This window comes from Argiope bruennichi, chromosome 6 (genome assembly GCF_947563725.1).
Source record: "Argiope bruennichi chromosome 6, qqArgBrue1.1, whole genome shotgun sequence".
Taxonomy (NCBI): Eukaryota; Metazoa; Arthropoda; class Arachnida; order Araneae; family Araneidae; genus Argiope; species Argiope bruennichi.
The window spans coordinates 49,200,782-49,218,396 of NC_079156.1; the positions used below are offsets into that span (position 1 = coordinate 49,200,782).

General features: G+C 24.5%; 1 protein-coding gene across 4 annotated transcripts in view; it reads right to left on the reverse strand.

The window, feature by feature from the left end:
• Positions 1-17,092, reverse strand: part of LOC129972213 (outer dense fiber protein 2-like) — a 26,596-nt gene extending 9,504 nt beyond the window's left edge. Inside the window, exons 1-10 of one of the 4 annotated variants that reach the window (XM_056086249.1) lie at positions 16,790-17,092; positions 14,556-14,663; positions 8,867-9,081; positions 7,387-7,513; positions 5,752-5,940; positions 2,863-2,934; positions 2,186-2,302; positions 1,969-2,078; positions 830-899; positions 160-269 (exon numbers count right to left, since the gene is read on the reverse strand). In XM_056086249.1, coding sequence (XP_055942224.1) covers positions 160-269; positions 830-899; positions 1,969-2,078; positions 2,186-2,302; positions 2,863-2,934; positions 5,752-5,940; positions 7,387-7,513; positions 8,867-9,081; positions 14,556-14,648 — 1,103 coding nt within the window. In that variant the 5' untranslated portion in view covers positions 14,649-14,663; positions 16,790-17,092. Of the gene's footprint in view, positions 1-159; positions 270-829; positions 900-1,968; positions 2,079-2,185; positions 2,303-2,862; positions 2,935-5,751; positions 5,941-7,386; positions 7,514-8,866; positions 9,082-9,808; positions 9,838-14,555; positions 14,664-16,060; positions 16,195-16,789 lie in introns of those variants that run through there. The other 3 variants (XM_056086251.1, XM_056086250.1, XM_056086252.1) reach the window with 3 other exon arrangements.
• Positions 17,093-17,615: the final 523 nt, after the last annotated feature.

Consider the following 17,615-nt stretch of genomic DNA (forward strand, 5'->3'; position numbering starts at 1 on the left):
ATAGCAAAAAGAAATTTTGGATAAAAATAAAATCTTTAAAATAAATGTGCTGATTCCCTCTACCATTTGAAAATATAGTAAGAGGAAAAATTGCTATACTATATGCAATGCAATAATGTTTAAGGATATTTCCTCAAGGAAATAAAAAAAATCACTTACTGTTTGATCTCTTCAATTTGATTCTTTCCCTCAATAATGCTATTATTTGCCATAGTTAAGTGTAACTTTAATTGATCTCTTTGTGCAGCAATATCCAGTAACATTTTTTCCTAGTAGAAAATCAGAAAATAGATTTAATCCCTTTTTACAGGTTTAAATAATTATTATCTTAAGATTTAAAAGCAATAAATAGAATAAACTTAGTAGAATTAATCTTAATGAGAAGATTAATTATCTTCTTAGAATAAACCATTAAAAAATGAAATGATTAATACAGCTGTAATTTCATTCTTAATAAAAGAAAATGCTTTATTAAAGTTTTAAAAAAATTAAATCCTAATTTTTCAGTTTACAAAACATTTAACATTAATCATTAATAATCAAAAGTAGTTTCAATTATTAGCAAATTCCTAATTCTGCTATCTTAATTTTTGGAATATAAATGACACATTTGAATGAGCAAGCTACTTAGTGTTTTTCCTTTTCCAAAATTTTCTTTTAAAATAGACAGTTTACATAATCATTAAACAAATTTTATACAATAATAAAGCAATTGTAAAATTTTTAACATTTTATGAAATGAATAGTAATCAAATAAGATTTTTTAACAAATTATGAATTAAAATATCTATTATATTAGCAATACATATAAAGATGATATTTTTTTTACTTTTTCCTTCAATTCTTTTTCTGATCTAACATGCAACTGTTCCAATTTTTCTGCTCGTGATTTCTGAAATCTGAAAAGAAGAAAGTAATAATAATAATAAAATAAATTGTTGAAAGTTAAATTGATATAACTGAATAAACTAATCACATTCATGTTTTCATATTTAGAAACTGATATACATTTAATATTACTGAAATATACTTTCAGTTCAGGTAAAATTTTATCCTATTCTTACCTTAATAATAAAATAAAAAATAAAATGAATAACTGCATCAAAAATATCTAGAAATTTAAATTATCTGTTGTTAAACATATTTACCAGAAGGATCCACATTCTTTTTCTATATATTTATAATTATAAGCTGTCATACTGCTTGTAAAATTGGATATAGATGATGGAAAAAGTGTCCAAAAATATTCTATAGAACAAACCATTGGATCTATAATGACCATATTTGACATGCATTTAATTCTTGAGTAGTAGTTACTCACTAAGAAAGCATTTTTTAAATTTTCAATTAAAAATTAAACACAATTTTAAAGTTTTTCTTTAATAATTTCCAAACATATCATAACACAAAATCTATTTTTAACCATTTTAAAGTTTTTAAAATACACCTTTTAATGACACCAATTTTATTACTATACAATTTTTGTTCTTTAATTTTAATAAGCTTTTAATAATATTTTTACATCAAAATTTTCCATTATTTTAACTATTATGTCTAAACATGTACTCATTATAATGATATTAAATACCTGTGTGACGTACACACCATTTCTTCTATATATGTGAAAATAAAAAAGATAAAGTAAAGATAGCTTAAAACATTTTCAAGCTATAATATGTCAATATAGAATTTTGAAAACTTTTAATTTTTTATTTACTGTTTTTATAACATTAATTAATGTACTATTTACTCTAATAATATTTATTCAAATAAATATATTATTTAACAATATTCAATAATATAAAAATGATAAGATCAGCTGCTTAGGTTTAGAATTATTAAATTACATAAATTCTATATAATAAAAAATTATGACTGTACAAAACATTTTAGAGTTATTTAATTTATGCTTGCATAATATTGTTTATTAAATGCAATAATTTGTAAAAGAAAAATTGAATTACTAACTTTACAGCTTTTTTCAATGCTGTTTTTTCAGCTTGGGCATTCTTTTTAATTTCTTCAATTATTTCAAGAAGTTTCTCATTGTCATCAGTTTTTTCTTTGGTGGAAAGTTGCTGTTGAATATACAGAAGAACAATTCATTCCTCCAGAGTTATAACTAATTCATTTATGCATAAAAACATATCAATAAAAAATATATAAATTATACTAATGATATTACAGATAGTTCAGCAGTCAAATACTGTATTTGAGCATCTTTATATGATAACTGCTTCTGCAACTCAGTTCTAGTATCTTCCAAAGTTGATTTATAACTCTCCATGGTATTAGCTTTACCCTACAAAAGAAAAAGAAAAATGCATCTTATAACAACAACATTTTTCTTCAAACATACAAAAAAAAATCATCAACTTAAAAAATTAATGTTTTGCTAATTGAGTATAACAATATGAAACTTTTGTATTAATATTTTATCAGGATTTACGACTGGTTTTTTTTTTTTTTTTTTTTTTTTTTTGCAAGAAAATATCTTAAATGCTTATATACATTACAACTTGATAAGGTAAAAAAAAAAAAAAAAAAAAAAATCCACAACACCCCCTTTTTTGTTAAAAAGAAATACAGAATAACTTACACAGAAAATTACACATAATAAATATATATTAAATAAAAAGGAAAGAAAAAAACTACAATAACAAGATTTGTAGACCTAAATGGAATTTAAGAAAGGAAAGTGGGGACACAGTCCATGAACAATAAGAAGTCTTAAATCATTCTTTTACTTAAGATCATCATAAAATAAATAATAAAAATATAGTATTTTAAAGATACAGACAATATTTATCATATTTTGATATTTCATGATAATATTAATTTAAAATGTAAATATAAACTAACCTGGATAATAGACAATCTCCTCTCTAAATCTTTGATGGCAGCCCTTTGAGAAATACATCTCTGTTCACTCTCCTATATTAAAACAAAGATTAAATTAAATAAGTTAAATAAAGGAAATTTCAAATTTAAACAATAAAAGTTTGTTGAAAAGTATTTTCTAAAACACATACATATTAAAAATTTCCAAATTAAAATGGAAAAAAATTCGAAAATAGATACAGATTATTTTATATTATTGAGGAATTCATGAAATTTTGCTTTAGAAAACTTCTATACATGGAATTCTAGGATTAATTAAATCACATGAGATATAATTATTTTGAAATATGAACATAATAAAAAACTTCAGTAAACAGGCAAAATCTTAGAGATGTTCCAAATATATAAAAGTTTGAATAATTAATTCATGTAATGCTTTTGAAATTATTAATTACAACACAAATACAATCCAGTGACGAAATTCTAAACACAAAAATTTAACAACTGATAACATTTATCTAAGAACACATTTCTGTCTTTTTTAAGACTGGTTATCAAAAAATGACTGAAAAAAATCCCTGAAGAATTTCATCAAAATTAGAACAGATGTAGAGGCTAATAAGCACTCTTTCAAAATAAGATTCTTCATGCTTCAGTCACTTCATAAAACACTCTCTTATACAAATGTTTATTTTAAAAGAAATAAAATAATAAATATAATAATTAAAATGAAGTTTTTTATCACTAATACAGCTTTGTTTAGTATTTATAAGCCTTTTTCATTATAAATCTCCAAGATAATAATTTTCAGACAAAAAAATTATATACATGGTTTATTACAATATCTCTCATAACTTTAATAATCAGGAATCTTTTATCATAAAAATACTGATAACTTTAACAGAGAATTATATATATATATATATATAATACTTTTCGAATCCTGTCAGCTTTTTAATATGTAATATTATTTGTTGTGAAGCATGATGCAGTTTGAAGACAATGAAGATACTTTTAATTTCGTGACGTCGGTTTATTTCATTTTGAAGAAGCAAGCATATGTACAAGCGACGAGCACACAGAAAGGAATGAGGGAAGAGCTCTTGGACATTTTATCCCTGGTCTTATATAACCTATGACTTTTATAGGGAAAATATTTCTTCACAGTGCTAATGTATTATGAGATTTCGATAGGGATTTTCATTACAGGCGCGGAGAAGGTAGGGGAAACACAGGGAGATTTTAAAAAAGAATTTGCATGATCAGCGGTATTTTATCTCTTCACGTGCGGTGTGGGAAAGTTAGATTTTAGCTGATTCAACAATTTAACAAAGCTTCTCTTGAATTAATTAAGTAAAGACAGTGGAATTGGATCACGAAATAAGAGAATATTTTAGAATGAAGTTACTATGGGCTAAATTAAGATGAAGTTACTATGAAAATTAATTAAATTGATATTAGAGTTAAAATATCATTACATATATATATATATATATATGCATGTCTATACGAGTCCTGGTTTCCAATCTAAAAGTTGAAAAACAAAAAAATATTATTTTTAACAACCAAAAGAAGTAACTTTTAGTGAATGCATAATTCAATCTATTTTGCTCATTAAACAGATATTTAAAAATGAGAGTATCCATGCATTCTTAAAGTGTCAAACAAAAGTTGGAAGAAAGCAAAAAGTAAATTGGACTTAAAATAAATTTTGAACTATAGTATCAGTAAAAAGATTTTTCACATTACGAATCAAAATGGTAAAATTCTTTTTTTAAAATTGATTTTTAAATTAACACTACCAAATAGACTTAAATAATTTGGGTTTTTTACATGCAAAAGAGGGGAAAAGGTATTTCAAATTGTCATTAAAGATTGAAATATGCCATGTGCAATGTTAGGGGGGGGGAAACCTTTGAAATGCTATCTTCTCCGGATAATAACATTCAATCTTCCCTCACTAGGATTCTTTGCAAGCAATATATATATTAAGATGTGAAAAAGATGTTAAGTTACAAGCAAAAGCAGTTTACCCAAATCTTGTGAGAAAATCATTTACATAAATTACTATACTGACTTTAAAAAAAATTGAACATGAATTATTATTTACTACAATTTTTCTACAATCTACAATTTCTTTAAATGCAATTTAGATTTACTCTTAGTTAAAAAACAATGCTGATTTGTTTTCAGAAAATTATAAAATTATAAAATATCAAGAAAAATAACTTGAGGAAACTGCCTTTATATATATATAAAATTCTTCCTAAGAGTGAAATGCAAAAATATATTATATAAGGCAGCTTCTATAATATATGAGCTATGACAAAGCAATGCTTTTATTTAATATATATATATATATATATATATATATATATATATATATATATATATATATAATACTACATTCCACATTTACACAGATTATAATTAGATCAGCTGTATTTCTTATGATTGTGCAAAACTAAAAAGCTTTTCATGATAATAAAAAATATGCTATTGGAATTAACACATTGATGACAACATAATTTTGAATTAAAAAAATTGAGATAAATGTTTTATATTGAATTTGTTTATATATATATATATATATATATATATATATATATATATATATATATAATTGCTTTTATTTTCCTAGTTAAACATGTTTTTCAAGATTTTAAAAAAGATTCTTAAGCATACTCTGAACTCAATTGGACTAGAACAAATTCTGATATTAATTTTACTACCAGTTGTCATTACAGAATAATCTGATGATTCAGCTTGTTTTTCAGGATCATGTATATATTAAAAAATATATATAATAATAAATCCCATATAAAGTCAAAATATGAATAAAAATCTATTATACTGAAAATAAATGACATATACTACAAATTAATCAAAGAAATAAAATTTTGTACTTACCTGTAGCTGATTCAGTAATGTGATTTTGTCTTCCTCATTCTTTAACATACGGGAAGAATTCTGCTTCTGAATATATGTTTGAAAAATTGTAATGATATTCGAATAAGAGCCTAAAAGTTTTGAAAGTAAATTTTCTTTTAGTTTAGTCACTTTTTGGAATTCAGCAGTTCGATCTTCTTGAGATATTGTCTGAAAAGAAAAAGAAATAAAGTTTCAAATAACAATTTTATTAAACATTTTTCTTAGATTTTTTTTCATAATTTTCATAAAAATAATTCATATAAATAATAAAACATATTATCAAACCCCATCAACAAATATAAATAACAAGCAAATATAGAAACTAATCTTTTGTATATTAAAAAAAATATAAAATAAGAAAATAACTTGAAAATGTATTGAATGATTAGTAAAACACCAATAAAAATAAATTATTAATTTCATAATAATTTCTTAATTTAATTTTATTTCAGATTTTAAATAAACAAGAAAAATTCTTATTTTACTAATATCAAATTACATTGCAAAAAGAAAAAAAAAAAAGAAATAGAAAAGGTTAGGGGAAAATTATGTTTCACCCTTTGCTGTAGTCTAGTATATACTACATTAATGTTTTAGTTAGTGTTGAATTTATGAATTAAAACACATGCTGACTTTTGCATTGAATTATCAATTAATAAAAAGATAATTCTAATAAAAGATCCATTCAAAGATATGTTCATTATCTAATTATTGACTTCCTAGTGATTGTTAAAAAATTTGATCAATTCAATCTGGTGTTTTAAAAAATAAATGAAAATTTTGCATTAGGTTTTCAACTGCTTTTTACATTCTTCTCTTTTTATATCCCCCAATACTAAGAGTCTTTTATAGTATTTAGTATATACTCAAAATATTTAATATAACATTACTGTCTCAGGTAATGGAAATTAACTCTGAAGCTTCAGACACTATATATAGAAGTGTCTTATGGCAGTTTGATCTTTCCCTGCTTATGCAATCAAAATAAAAATGATTATTGTCATAGTAGTATAGGTGGAAACTAAAGACTCATCTTCAGTTTCCACCTATCATCACTAGAAACAACTCTACTCTTCCCAAGGGAGGTATATTCTGTAATGGAAGTAGAAATAAATTAACACCATATCAATACTATTCGGACTAGGGAAATAAGAACCTGCTAACTTATATAGTAAATATATATAAATGTAATAATCTCTTTTTACAGAAATTGTTTATATGTAATCAACATTTCACATTCTTGATTGCAGTTATCTTTTAATCACCACCATTCTTAGACATCATATTCCTTTTTTTTTTAATTCCATTTTTCTTTGCCCACTTTTTTTTAACTATGATATATCAGAAGATCGCAAACAGATGCAATTCTCCAATACATAAACATACTATCACTTCTCGCATTTGCTTTACAAAATGGTTGTTTGTCTTAACACAAAAATCTTTCGCAAAAGTTTCTGTAATCTTATTAACTTTTCAGCCTGAACAGTTTAAATGAATGCACAATATAGAAATAATAATCTATTAAGGAAATTTAAATACTTCCTATACCAGTATCAAATTTAAAGCCTAATATTGACATCAAAATGTGAAAAGTAATTTCTGAATTAAACTTACATTTTCTACTAAAGTTACAGAATATTCCAAATCATCAAGATTAAAAATAAATTCTTTAACTTCATCCAAAATTTTTGTAAGTAAATCTTTTATGGTTTCATCTTCAGTTTCATATGTATTAAATATCCTATAAAGAATAGAAGAATGAGTTAAAATCAAATAATTACTTACTAATTAAATCACCCTAAAATAATCAATGTAGAAATTTGCACAATGGAAACACTATGTGAAATTTTAGTTCTGAATAAATAAAAGAAATTAATATGAAGCAAGTATTTGACATATCATAATTATTTTTACATTTCATTAATAAAGTTTAAGAAGTGAGAATATAAAACACTTAAAAAAATAATCTGACTCATAGAATTTAAGCTTTTTTAAAAACTATTATCCAGATGAACATTATTAAAATATTTTTTAGATTCCAGATATTCTTCACAATAACAAAATCCTTTAGAATAGCCCTTAAAATTTAACATTAATTCAACTTGTCATCAGGAATAAGATTTCTTAATAATTTTTAAGTACATTGAAATATGTCCCACACCCCAAAACTTTATATTATGTTACTAGCAGCCTTTGACAATCATCTGGTTTGTTAGCATTATTGAAACCTTCTTAATAGAGGGCTTAATAGCTTTAATAATAATTCTTCATGTATTAAGTCAATATTATTTCATCTATTGATATCATAGTACCATTAAAAATGCATCAGTCTGTTATCTAATAGCACATTGTATTTATTAATACTGTAACATCATTTTCTTATTCCTTGTGCAAATTCAATATTTAATAATTTTATTAAATGTTAACAATGAAATTCAAGATATTAAATATTTGATAAAACAATAGAAATGGTTTTAATTCCACAACAATGAAGAGTATTATAAAAAATTATGCAAAAAAGTATTTTTAATAAATTGCTAAAACTCAAGAAAAAAATGTAAGGTAACTAACTTGATGATATCAAAAAAAAAAAAAAAAAAAAAAAAAAACATTTTGAAATTTAAAAAAAAATTAATATACAATAGAATTTTTGGAAATTAATGAAAAAATATGCCAAATTTTGCTTAATTTGAATTAATTTCAATTTATTCAAATGCTAATTAAATTTTTTAAATCACTCCAAGGTACATATTCTTATCCTCAAAAGCAAATTTGTGCAAAATTTGGTAATTCTAAATCAAACAGTCTGACTGACAAAACACCAACAGATCTCCATTATTATAAGTAAAAATAAATTAGCATTTTGTAAAATCGGTTGCTATGCTTTTGTAGATAAATTAATATTTATATTACAATTTTAACATTTACAATAATTAATTGTTTTATAATTTTTATTAGAAAAAGGAGATACATAAAAACAATATCATCGAATTTCATACTTGATACTAAAATATCAGAGATAAGTTTTCTTTTGATTTAGAATGTAACTATGATTAACTTTCATTCAATTAGCTTTATTAATTTAGTTACTTACCCAACAAGAAACTGTGATATCTGTTTTAATGAAATAAAATGCTTTGTTAATAATTGTATTTCTTGTTTTATAAAATGTAAATGAACGTTTACATCAGATGTATCTTCATTGAATGATGAAGTAGAACTAAGTGATGCTACATCAAATCTATCTTCTGTGCTGTGCATATCTGTTGTAGGATGATTAGCTTCAAATTTAGAGCTACCTTCGGTTTTCTGTGAAACAAAATTTAATGAATTTAATCAAAAAATTCTAAAAAAATGAAAGTTTTTTCCAAATAATTTAAACCTAATGCATCTATGATTAGATGAGATTAAAAAAATCAATTATTCAAAATAAATTTCAGATATTTTAAACCTAATGCATCTATGATTGTATCAGATTTAAAAAAAATTCAATTATTCTAAATTGGGGAGTGTGTGTGTGAGGGGGTGGAATTCTATGTATCTTATGTTTTGCATTAATATTTTTATATCATATTGCAAATTAGCATCTTAGCTTTTAAAAAAAGGGGGGGGAGAAAAAAATATCAGTTATTTTTATTTTTCATGCCAAGAAGTGAAAGAAGATGGTAAATATTATAAAATGGCAATAAAATATAACAGAGAGGTAGCGAAAAATATATTAATTAAATCCTACAATTCTCATATTTATTTTCAAATTTCCAATTAATTTTCTGCATTAAAATTTTAAATTGGTCTACATAATTCCTTTCAAAAAATAAAGTAATAATCTTCTTTAGTTCCTTTTAATCAGCAAAATGAACTTCAAAGTAGTACAAACAAAAATCACTCATTAAAGTAATTGACACAAATAGATTCAAAGTTCTTTTTATTTTTCCTGGCATTACATTCTTTGTATTGTTAAAATCTCTAGCAAAAATCTTATTTCTACAGCATACTATCCAGTTAATGTTATGTGTACAAAAGTTATGCCACTTACTATTATATTGTCCCTTCAATGGTAAAATGCTTGAAAAATAGATAACAGTTTTATATTCGGATATAAAATTAAAAGTAGAGGGGAAGAACATAACACATTTAAAAATATTAATAATGCAATAGTAAAGTAGGAAATTTCAACAAGAAAAAAAAAATAGATTCTTTCAGTTTGGATAAATGGCAAGAAAGGCTTTTGTGAAAGTTTTTGCATACAAAAACAATGATTTTAAAAATAATGCTAAACATAAGATATTAAATTCAAGTCAGCAAATAAACATAGTTATTTGATTGACAAATGGTGTATTAATAAATAAATAAATTATAAAATAAGCCATCCAAGCTGTTTGATTTAAAAAAGATACAAATCCACTCATGCTCTTAAATGAACCAAAAAAAAAATTCACAAAGTAGTAAAAATTGAAATTTTAGCTGTTGTTATAACAGTTCAAATTCTCACTGGTAAATAACCAATATTAATAAAAAAAAAAATACTGCAATCAGTTGTCTGCCTTATGATATTTATTAAATTAGAAATGTAAAATAACTTCTTAAACTAGGCAACTGTAGATTTTCATTTTTTTTTTTTTTTTTTTTAACCACAGATAAATGATATACACAAATACAATGTGTGGTGATTAATGGCTTCTCTTTAAGAATTTATCTATAAATATGGTTTAATAGATAAAAATATGTTCCAAATTTTATTTTTTTAATTAATTATTTAAAATTATCCCTATTATCATTGCCATCTTTATAAAGTTAAAATAAGTGTAATTAGAAAGATGCAATTTATTTTCCAGCAAAACAAAGAAGATAATCTGTGAATCTTAGAAATGAAAATAAATCAGCAATATTTATTTTATGTAGCAATTTAGTAGTTCAAGAAGAATAAGCTCACCTTTAAATCAAAATTTAGCAGAAGACAGCAAGTGGGAACTTTAATTCTTGTGAGTTCACTTTCTTCACTTATAATTAGGTGTGCATCTTTAGGCTTACAAATTTTTTTTTTAATTTTTTAAAATAAAAATTTTAATTTTTCATTTTATAAAAATATATTTATACCAAAAGTTATATTTATATAAGAAAACCCTACAAATGTTTTATGAATTTAAAAATTATTAGACCAAAAAGTATTAAATTAAGCTACGTGATTAAAAAAAAAAAACTTAATAATTATTGCAGTAGTTTAGAATAACTTGCATAAAAATTTCCAAGAAAATAACTTTTCAAATAGGTTTTATTTTTATTTTCTTTAATAAGTGCTTTCCACAAAAGCAATTAATTTAACAAAGTTTGAATGTTAAAATTCATTTTTGTTTATGCTAATAAACATATAGGAAAATTAGAATGATACATAAAAAAATCAAAAATTAAAGGATCTCACATAAATACATGATGCAAATATTTTAAAACAATGGAATGGCTTGCCAAAACTTAATTTTTCATTTTGAATATTTCATATCACTATTTGTGATTAATTTCATTAAACAATAAGTGTTATGCTAAAATAATACCAATAGGTCACAGTATAAGATTTACATAGAGAGGGGGAGGGGTTGTTAAAATGACTTCAGTAATTAATATATTTTTTCTGTTGAATGTCTCCGAATATGATTTCTCACTTTCTGATCAACAATAGAGTGCTGAATTTCATAATCCAAGGAGTTTAATTTTCCATTCACTTGAATAAGTTTTCCGGGATTGAGCATTTTAAATATTGCTTTCAAACTACCAATAGCTTCTAATGCTTCTAGAACATAATAGGGCTTATTCAAGCATTCATTATAGGTCAAGCATTCTTTCTCTTCTTCAGCATCGTCACTTTCACTTGAGTCTGAATTTGCTTCCTGCAGAATATAAAAGTACAGAATTATCAAATAAAAAGTAATTAATAAGGTGAATAATATATTAGGCATTAGAATTTTGCATAAAAATAAAGCATTCCTACTGCATTTTAACAGTATAAAAAATTTCAAACACTTTAACTCTCCTAGTGATTAATCAGACATTTTTCATTTCTCACTTTCAGTTCTGAAGGAAAATCATATTTATTTTCTAAAAACTCTCAAAATAATAATAAAAAAAATTCCCAGGTAAAGACTAAATAAATAATAAGCAAAAAATAAATAAAGTGTTTCTAGGCTACAAAATGAGCTGATCATTTTTTAGAGAGGCAATTTATCAGGAATATTTAACGTTGCAATTACTCTTTAAACAATCTTAGAGTTTCAATATAATTTTTAAAATGTTTTTTGAATGCTTGTATGTTTCTTTAATTTCTTCTTTTTAAAACATTATTCAGTAATCAGAGCTGATTGTAGTCAAAACATAGGGAGCATTATAGATTTTTTTAATTTCTCAAACAAGGAACTTCTGAAATGTAAACACATTATTCTTCTGAAACTTGTTTCAGAACAAGAATAACATTCAGAGATGAATTATGTTGTGATGTTTTAATTAGAATGCATATTCCTGAAAACAAATAGCCTAATTCTATCTATTTTTTTTTTTTTTTTTATTCTCATTAAACAAAAATTACATAAAGTATGGTGGCCATAAAATTTCCTCCAGGATTCAACAAGCAAAAATTTTAAGAATAATTTATTAGATAGTTGGTATTTTTTTTATAATCAATGAATTATACTTTTTTTGTACTTGTCATTTTGGACAGCAGTCCTCATCTTCAAAATTGTTAAAAGGCATATTCCGGATTATAGCTTAATATGTAAAAGGTTGAAAAAAAAAAAAAAAAAAAGATAAAAATAGATTTATGTTTTAACTTCATGACACTCCTTAAATATTAGGATTCTGGGCATCTATAGCCCCCTTCTCTCACCCTTCAATTCTTCCACTGGTCTATAATTCTCCGACCTTAAATCCTGCCCCAAAAAAGCAAGTTAAACTCAGTGTTGAGAAATCAAAATGGAAAATAAATTTGTGATATTGAATTGTGAACATAAATTAATTTTTAGGTAATTTTAATAAGTTGCACTCATATGTCCATAAAAGGAAAAAGCTTGAAAATTATTCAATATGCATGTTATTATATGCATTACAAATTTATTAACAAATTATATAAAATTATAATTTATATTCATTTTTAAAAAAATTATGGATTTTTAAACAGATGCTTCAATAATTTGAAAATAAAAACATTCTTACCTTAGATGCAGGAGAATCTGTCACCATGTCCTCCTCCTATTCACTAGGCATATTTTCACAGAATTCTACATCTTCATAGAATATGCAGACAGTAATCGGGGAGGCACTGCAAAATAACTTCAATTCAATTAAGCTTCTCTCCTCTTCATTAAATTGTGGATCTGGTATACTCAAGTCACATGCAGAAAAACACCTCTGGCTTGTGCTTGCTGCAACATCATTCCAAACATGTTTGATGAATTGGACAGCATCAAATAAAATAAAATTCTTTGCTAAAGAAGAAAATTCAGCAAAATTTGAAGTTTGAGAAAAAATCAGTTTCAAAAGATTTTTTCTGTACAAAACTTTAAAAGATTGAATGATATCTTGATCTAAAGGTTACAAAGGTGAAAGTAAATTTGATGGCAAAAATTTCACAGCAACATTAGATAGGGATATTTCATCAGGGACATGGAGCATAATCAACTAATATAAGAACTCTCTTATTTCGATTTTTCATTTTTTCATTTAGCTCATTAATCTATTCTTCAAATATTTCAGAAGACATCCATGCTTTTTATTATGCTTATGTTTGATGTCTAAAGATGCTAAATTTACTCCTTCAAATGATGAAGGTTCTTTAGATCTTGTGATAACAACTGGAATTTCTTTTTCACCAACAGCATTACAACAAAAAGCAATGGTTGACCTTTCATTTGATAGCTTTCCTCTTAGAGACTGTTTCCCTTTTCCAATAAGTGACATTTGGAAAGGTACGATAAAGCAAACCTGTCTGACTTAAATTATAGATGTCTTGAGGATCATAACCTTCAATAAATTCTGGTATTCCCTCTTTGGCTTTTGAAGTATTTACTCTATTTTCCTCAAATGTTCCATTGAAAAGAATTCCATGTCTTTTTCTCATATTATCCAGCAACCATTACTTGCTTTAAATGCTGGAAAATTGAGTGTTCAGCATATTCAAGGACTCTTTCTTGCAAAATTGCAACTTTGATACACTGACATTCTGCAACAGCTCTCTTATACCATTCTAAGTCTAACACATTCACATTCTCAAACACAGACCTTCGTATCCTTTTTACACTTTTTCTATGGTTATTTGCTTCCCATTCTTTCAGAAGAGAATCTTTATTCTTTATTATGTTTGAAATTTGAGTTTTGCCACAGTTTAATTTCTCAGCCAGTTGTCGCTGTGAAAGTCCAGCAGTTGCACCCTCAATTACACAAATTCTTTTATACAAAGGAAGAACATCCCTTGGTATCTTCTTCTTCTCAGTTTCCACATTTGGCAAAACATATTCATTGCTTTCCATGATACAAAACACAATCTAATATTTCTTTTTAAATTAATATACAACACATTGGACTCAAATGGTTAAAAAATAACTGAGAGCAATAAATGAACTAGCAAATGCATTAACAGCCATAATGAAGAATCTACAGAAAGTGCAGTCAATTTAAATGTTGACAAACAACAGTCTAATGATTCACATGATTTTAAGCCAAATCAATGATGCACTAAATTTATAGGATAATTGTGTTTCAGCATAAAACTCTCAGATTAACTTTCCCATATAAATACTTACAGATTTTGCAGTTGTTTTAATACGATGCAGAGATCTACCAGGTGGAGGTATCCATGGGGCTTTTTTTGTCTTCATTGCAGAAGTATTAGGCATGCCTTTATTTCACTCCTGCAAACAGGCATGAAAGATTGCATCACAAATTTAAATTCAGAGTGATATATTAAAATAAATTTTTTATTACTTTCATATAAAAATATTGCTTTGTTAAAATTTGAACACTCAAATTCATTAATAAATTTATTACCAAACATGCTATTATCATGGATTATAAATTTTTTATTTTATTAAAACACTAATATTTGTTATCAACTGAGATTTAATTTTCTTGCATATATAAATGAAATGAGAGTGCAGAAAGAATATATTTTAATATCCACAAAAGTATTAATTATGCACTAGAAAATAAAAATGCTACTTCTCTGCAAGAGCTCATGCTTGCCAGATAGTTACAAAATAGTATAGGGTAATTTCTTTAGTATAATGAATATTATTTTAACTAATATATTTTTTAAAAAAAATCATACATTTGTACATTTAAAATAAAAGTTGTTTAATGTCATAGAACTGCTTCTATAGTCTCTAGCAATATAAAAACATATATCATTATTAATGAAGTTCTTGGAGTTTTCTCAATATCATCAACTTTAATTGTCATTAACTACAATTTCATACAATATATTTTCAATGGAACCAATTTTGCACTTCTAACAACATTTCTTTTTATACCCTTTAAAAATATTTTTTTTTAAATTTTTGATTGCAATAAATGATACATATCATCACTCAAATTATAAGCAACAAAAGCAAAGCAATTGAAATATATGAAGCTAACTGTATAATGACATGCTGTATATATTACATTCCAATAATTCTTCATAAATGATATTTCCTAGTTAACTAATCTTCTTAATTAGATTCAAGAAATATTTTAGAAAATCTGAAAAAATTAAATTCATAATGTTTAAACGAAATAACTATAATTCTTTTTTTTTTAATTACAAAAGTAGACATTTTTTTTTTGTCATCTTAAAACAATTTACTAAAATAATTTTAATAAGTTAAAAATGTTTAATGTTTTTTTATATCTATAAAAAAATAAAGAATCAATTTTTTAAAAACATATATCCTTTCCTTCCACCTAAAAAATAATTAAAAATATGACATTTACACAAGAAAGATATAATATTGAATTTCCCTAAAATAATAACATTTTAAATTAATTGTTCTGGTTACAGACTATAATACAACTTTTTTTAATAGCTGTTTATCAACAATGATAAATGTCATTATGAATATTTGGGATAAAAACTTATACATCTGAGCTTCATAAGTGGTAGTTTGTGATTCTGAATGGGATCAAATGGAAATGTTCTCACTTTATTTAACTTTAAAACTGTTAACATTTATAAAGAAAAATAATTTTAAAAATATTTAGATTTAATAGATATTGTACACTAAAAGCCAATTTAGATTAAATCTTCTGAGTTGTGATAAAATCATCTTGCCTGAAACAATGTGACAATTCTTTTCTTTTTTCCCTTGAAAAAGAAGTTGTGATTGGATTAGCTTTCATAAAGTACAGTAATAAAGAGTTCCATACTATTTTTAAACAAATGGAAGTACAAGAATTCACATTGTATTGAAATGAAAAAATTTGATTAACAATAAAAACTGAAATTTTTTTACTTTTTAAAAATGTTAATTATAGCCAAAATCTCTTGGTACACAATAAAATGACCAATCATGTTAAAAACTTGTTAATAATCAATTAAAGATAATATTTATGAGTAATTAGTAAGTAACACTTAAGGATACTTAGAATTAAAAAGAAATGCTTGTTTATTTTCTATAGTTTTTTCTCATTAGGTGAATGTTTAATTCTCAATAAATGGAGAAATAATGAGTTTTATAAACAACTCATTTCTAACTGTGCCAAATAAAATTGCAAGATAGAGTATAAAATGAAAATACACAATTCATAATGCACAACTAAATCATCATTGTATAGTTGTTTTTTTTCTCCCACTCAAACGATAATAATTGCCTTATTCTGAAGTTTGGAAGAAAAAATTATATTGTTGATCAGTTCTAAAAAATAAAATAAACATCTGAAATGAAAACTATTATTTTAACACACTAGTGGTGTTATATGCGAACAGTATTTTGCCTGCTTTTAATTCTAGCTACCATAAAAAAAATAGATACACAAGTGGTGGCAGAACAAAATAAATAACCTGATTTGTGATGAGCTTTAGCCTCAAGAGAAAGGTAAACAGACGGTGCAATAGATTTAACGTCGATATTTAGAAAAAGAGAAAAAAAACTTGTTTAATAATAAGTTAATAGCTTTATGTAGTACGAAAAAACGTTAGATATTTATTTTTGTAAAAAAGTAGTCACTAAATTAGACTAGAATATTTCTTTTTTCCATATTTACTGATTTTATGCAATAAATAGGCAATGAACTTTCTGACAAGCAACGTAAATATAGTTCAAAATACCACCCAACCACGAAAGCTTCAAAACAGATCGGTATCAACCGGAAATGAAGTTCTATGGTAATTCGATGGCAATTAGAAACAAGAAAAAGAAAAATAAAAAAGATGGATTTCTGTATAAAGAAAAAAAAAAAATTGTTATGAAAGCCACAGAAATAATTTTTATATATCACTAATTAAGTACTCAATAGTGAAAAAATTTAATGAATCCTAATAAAAATAGACAATGTAATGTTTTCTTTTTAACGCGAAGAATGCACGAAAAGTAATAGAGAAGGAGAGGACAGAGTCTTTAATTGATTCCTATACAATGAAATAAAAATAAAACGAGTGCACTGATAATTTTTGTACGAAAACATGTAAAGCGAACAGAAAAAGAAGCATGTGTTGCCAAATAAAAGGTAGATTTTCATATCCGGATTTTTGTTTATTTATTTGTTCTTTAATGTTGTTTTTTCAACTCTACTTCAAAACGGTTTTCTTTCAAATTCTGTTGAGTTTAATGGAATCAGTTCACGAAACATTACAACAACAAGACAAATGTAACTGAACTTACCCTCTA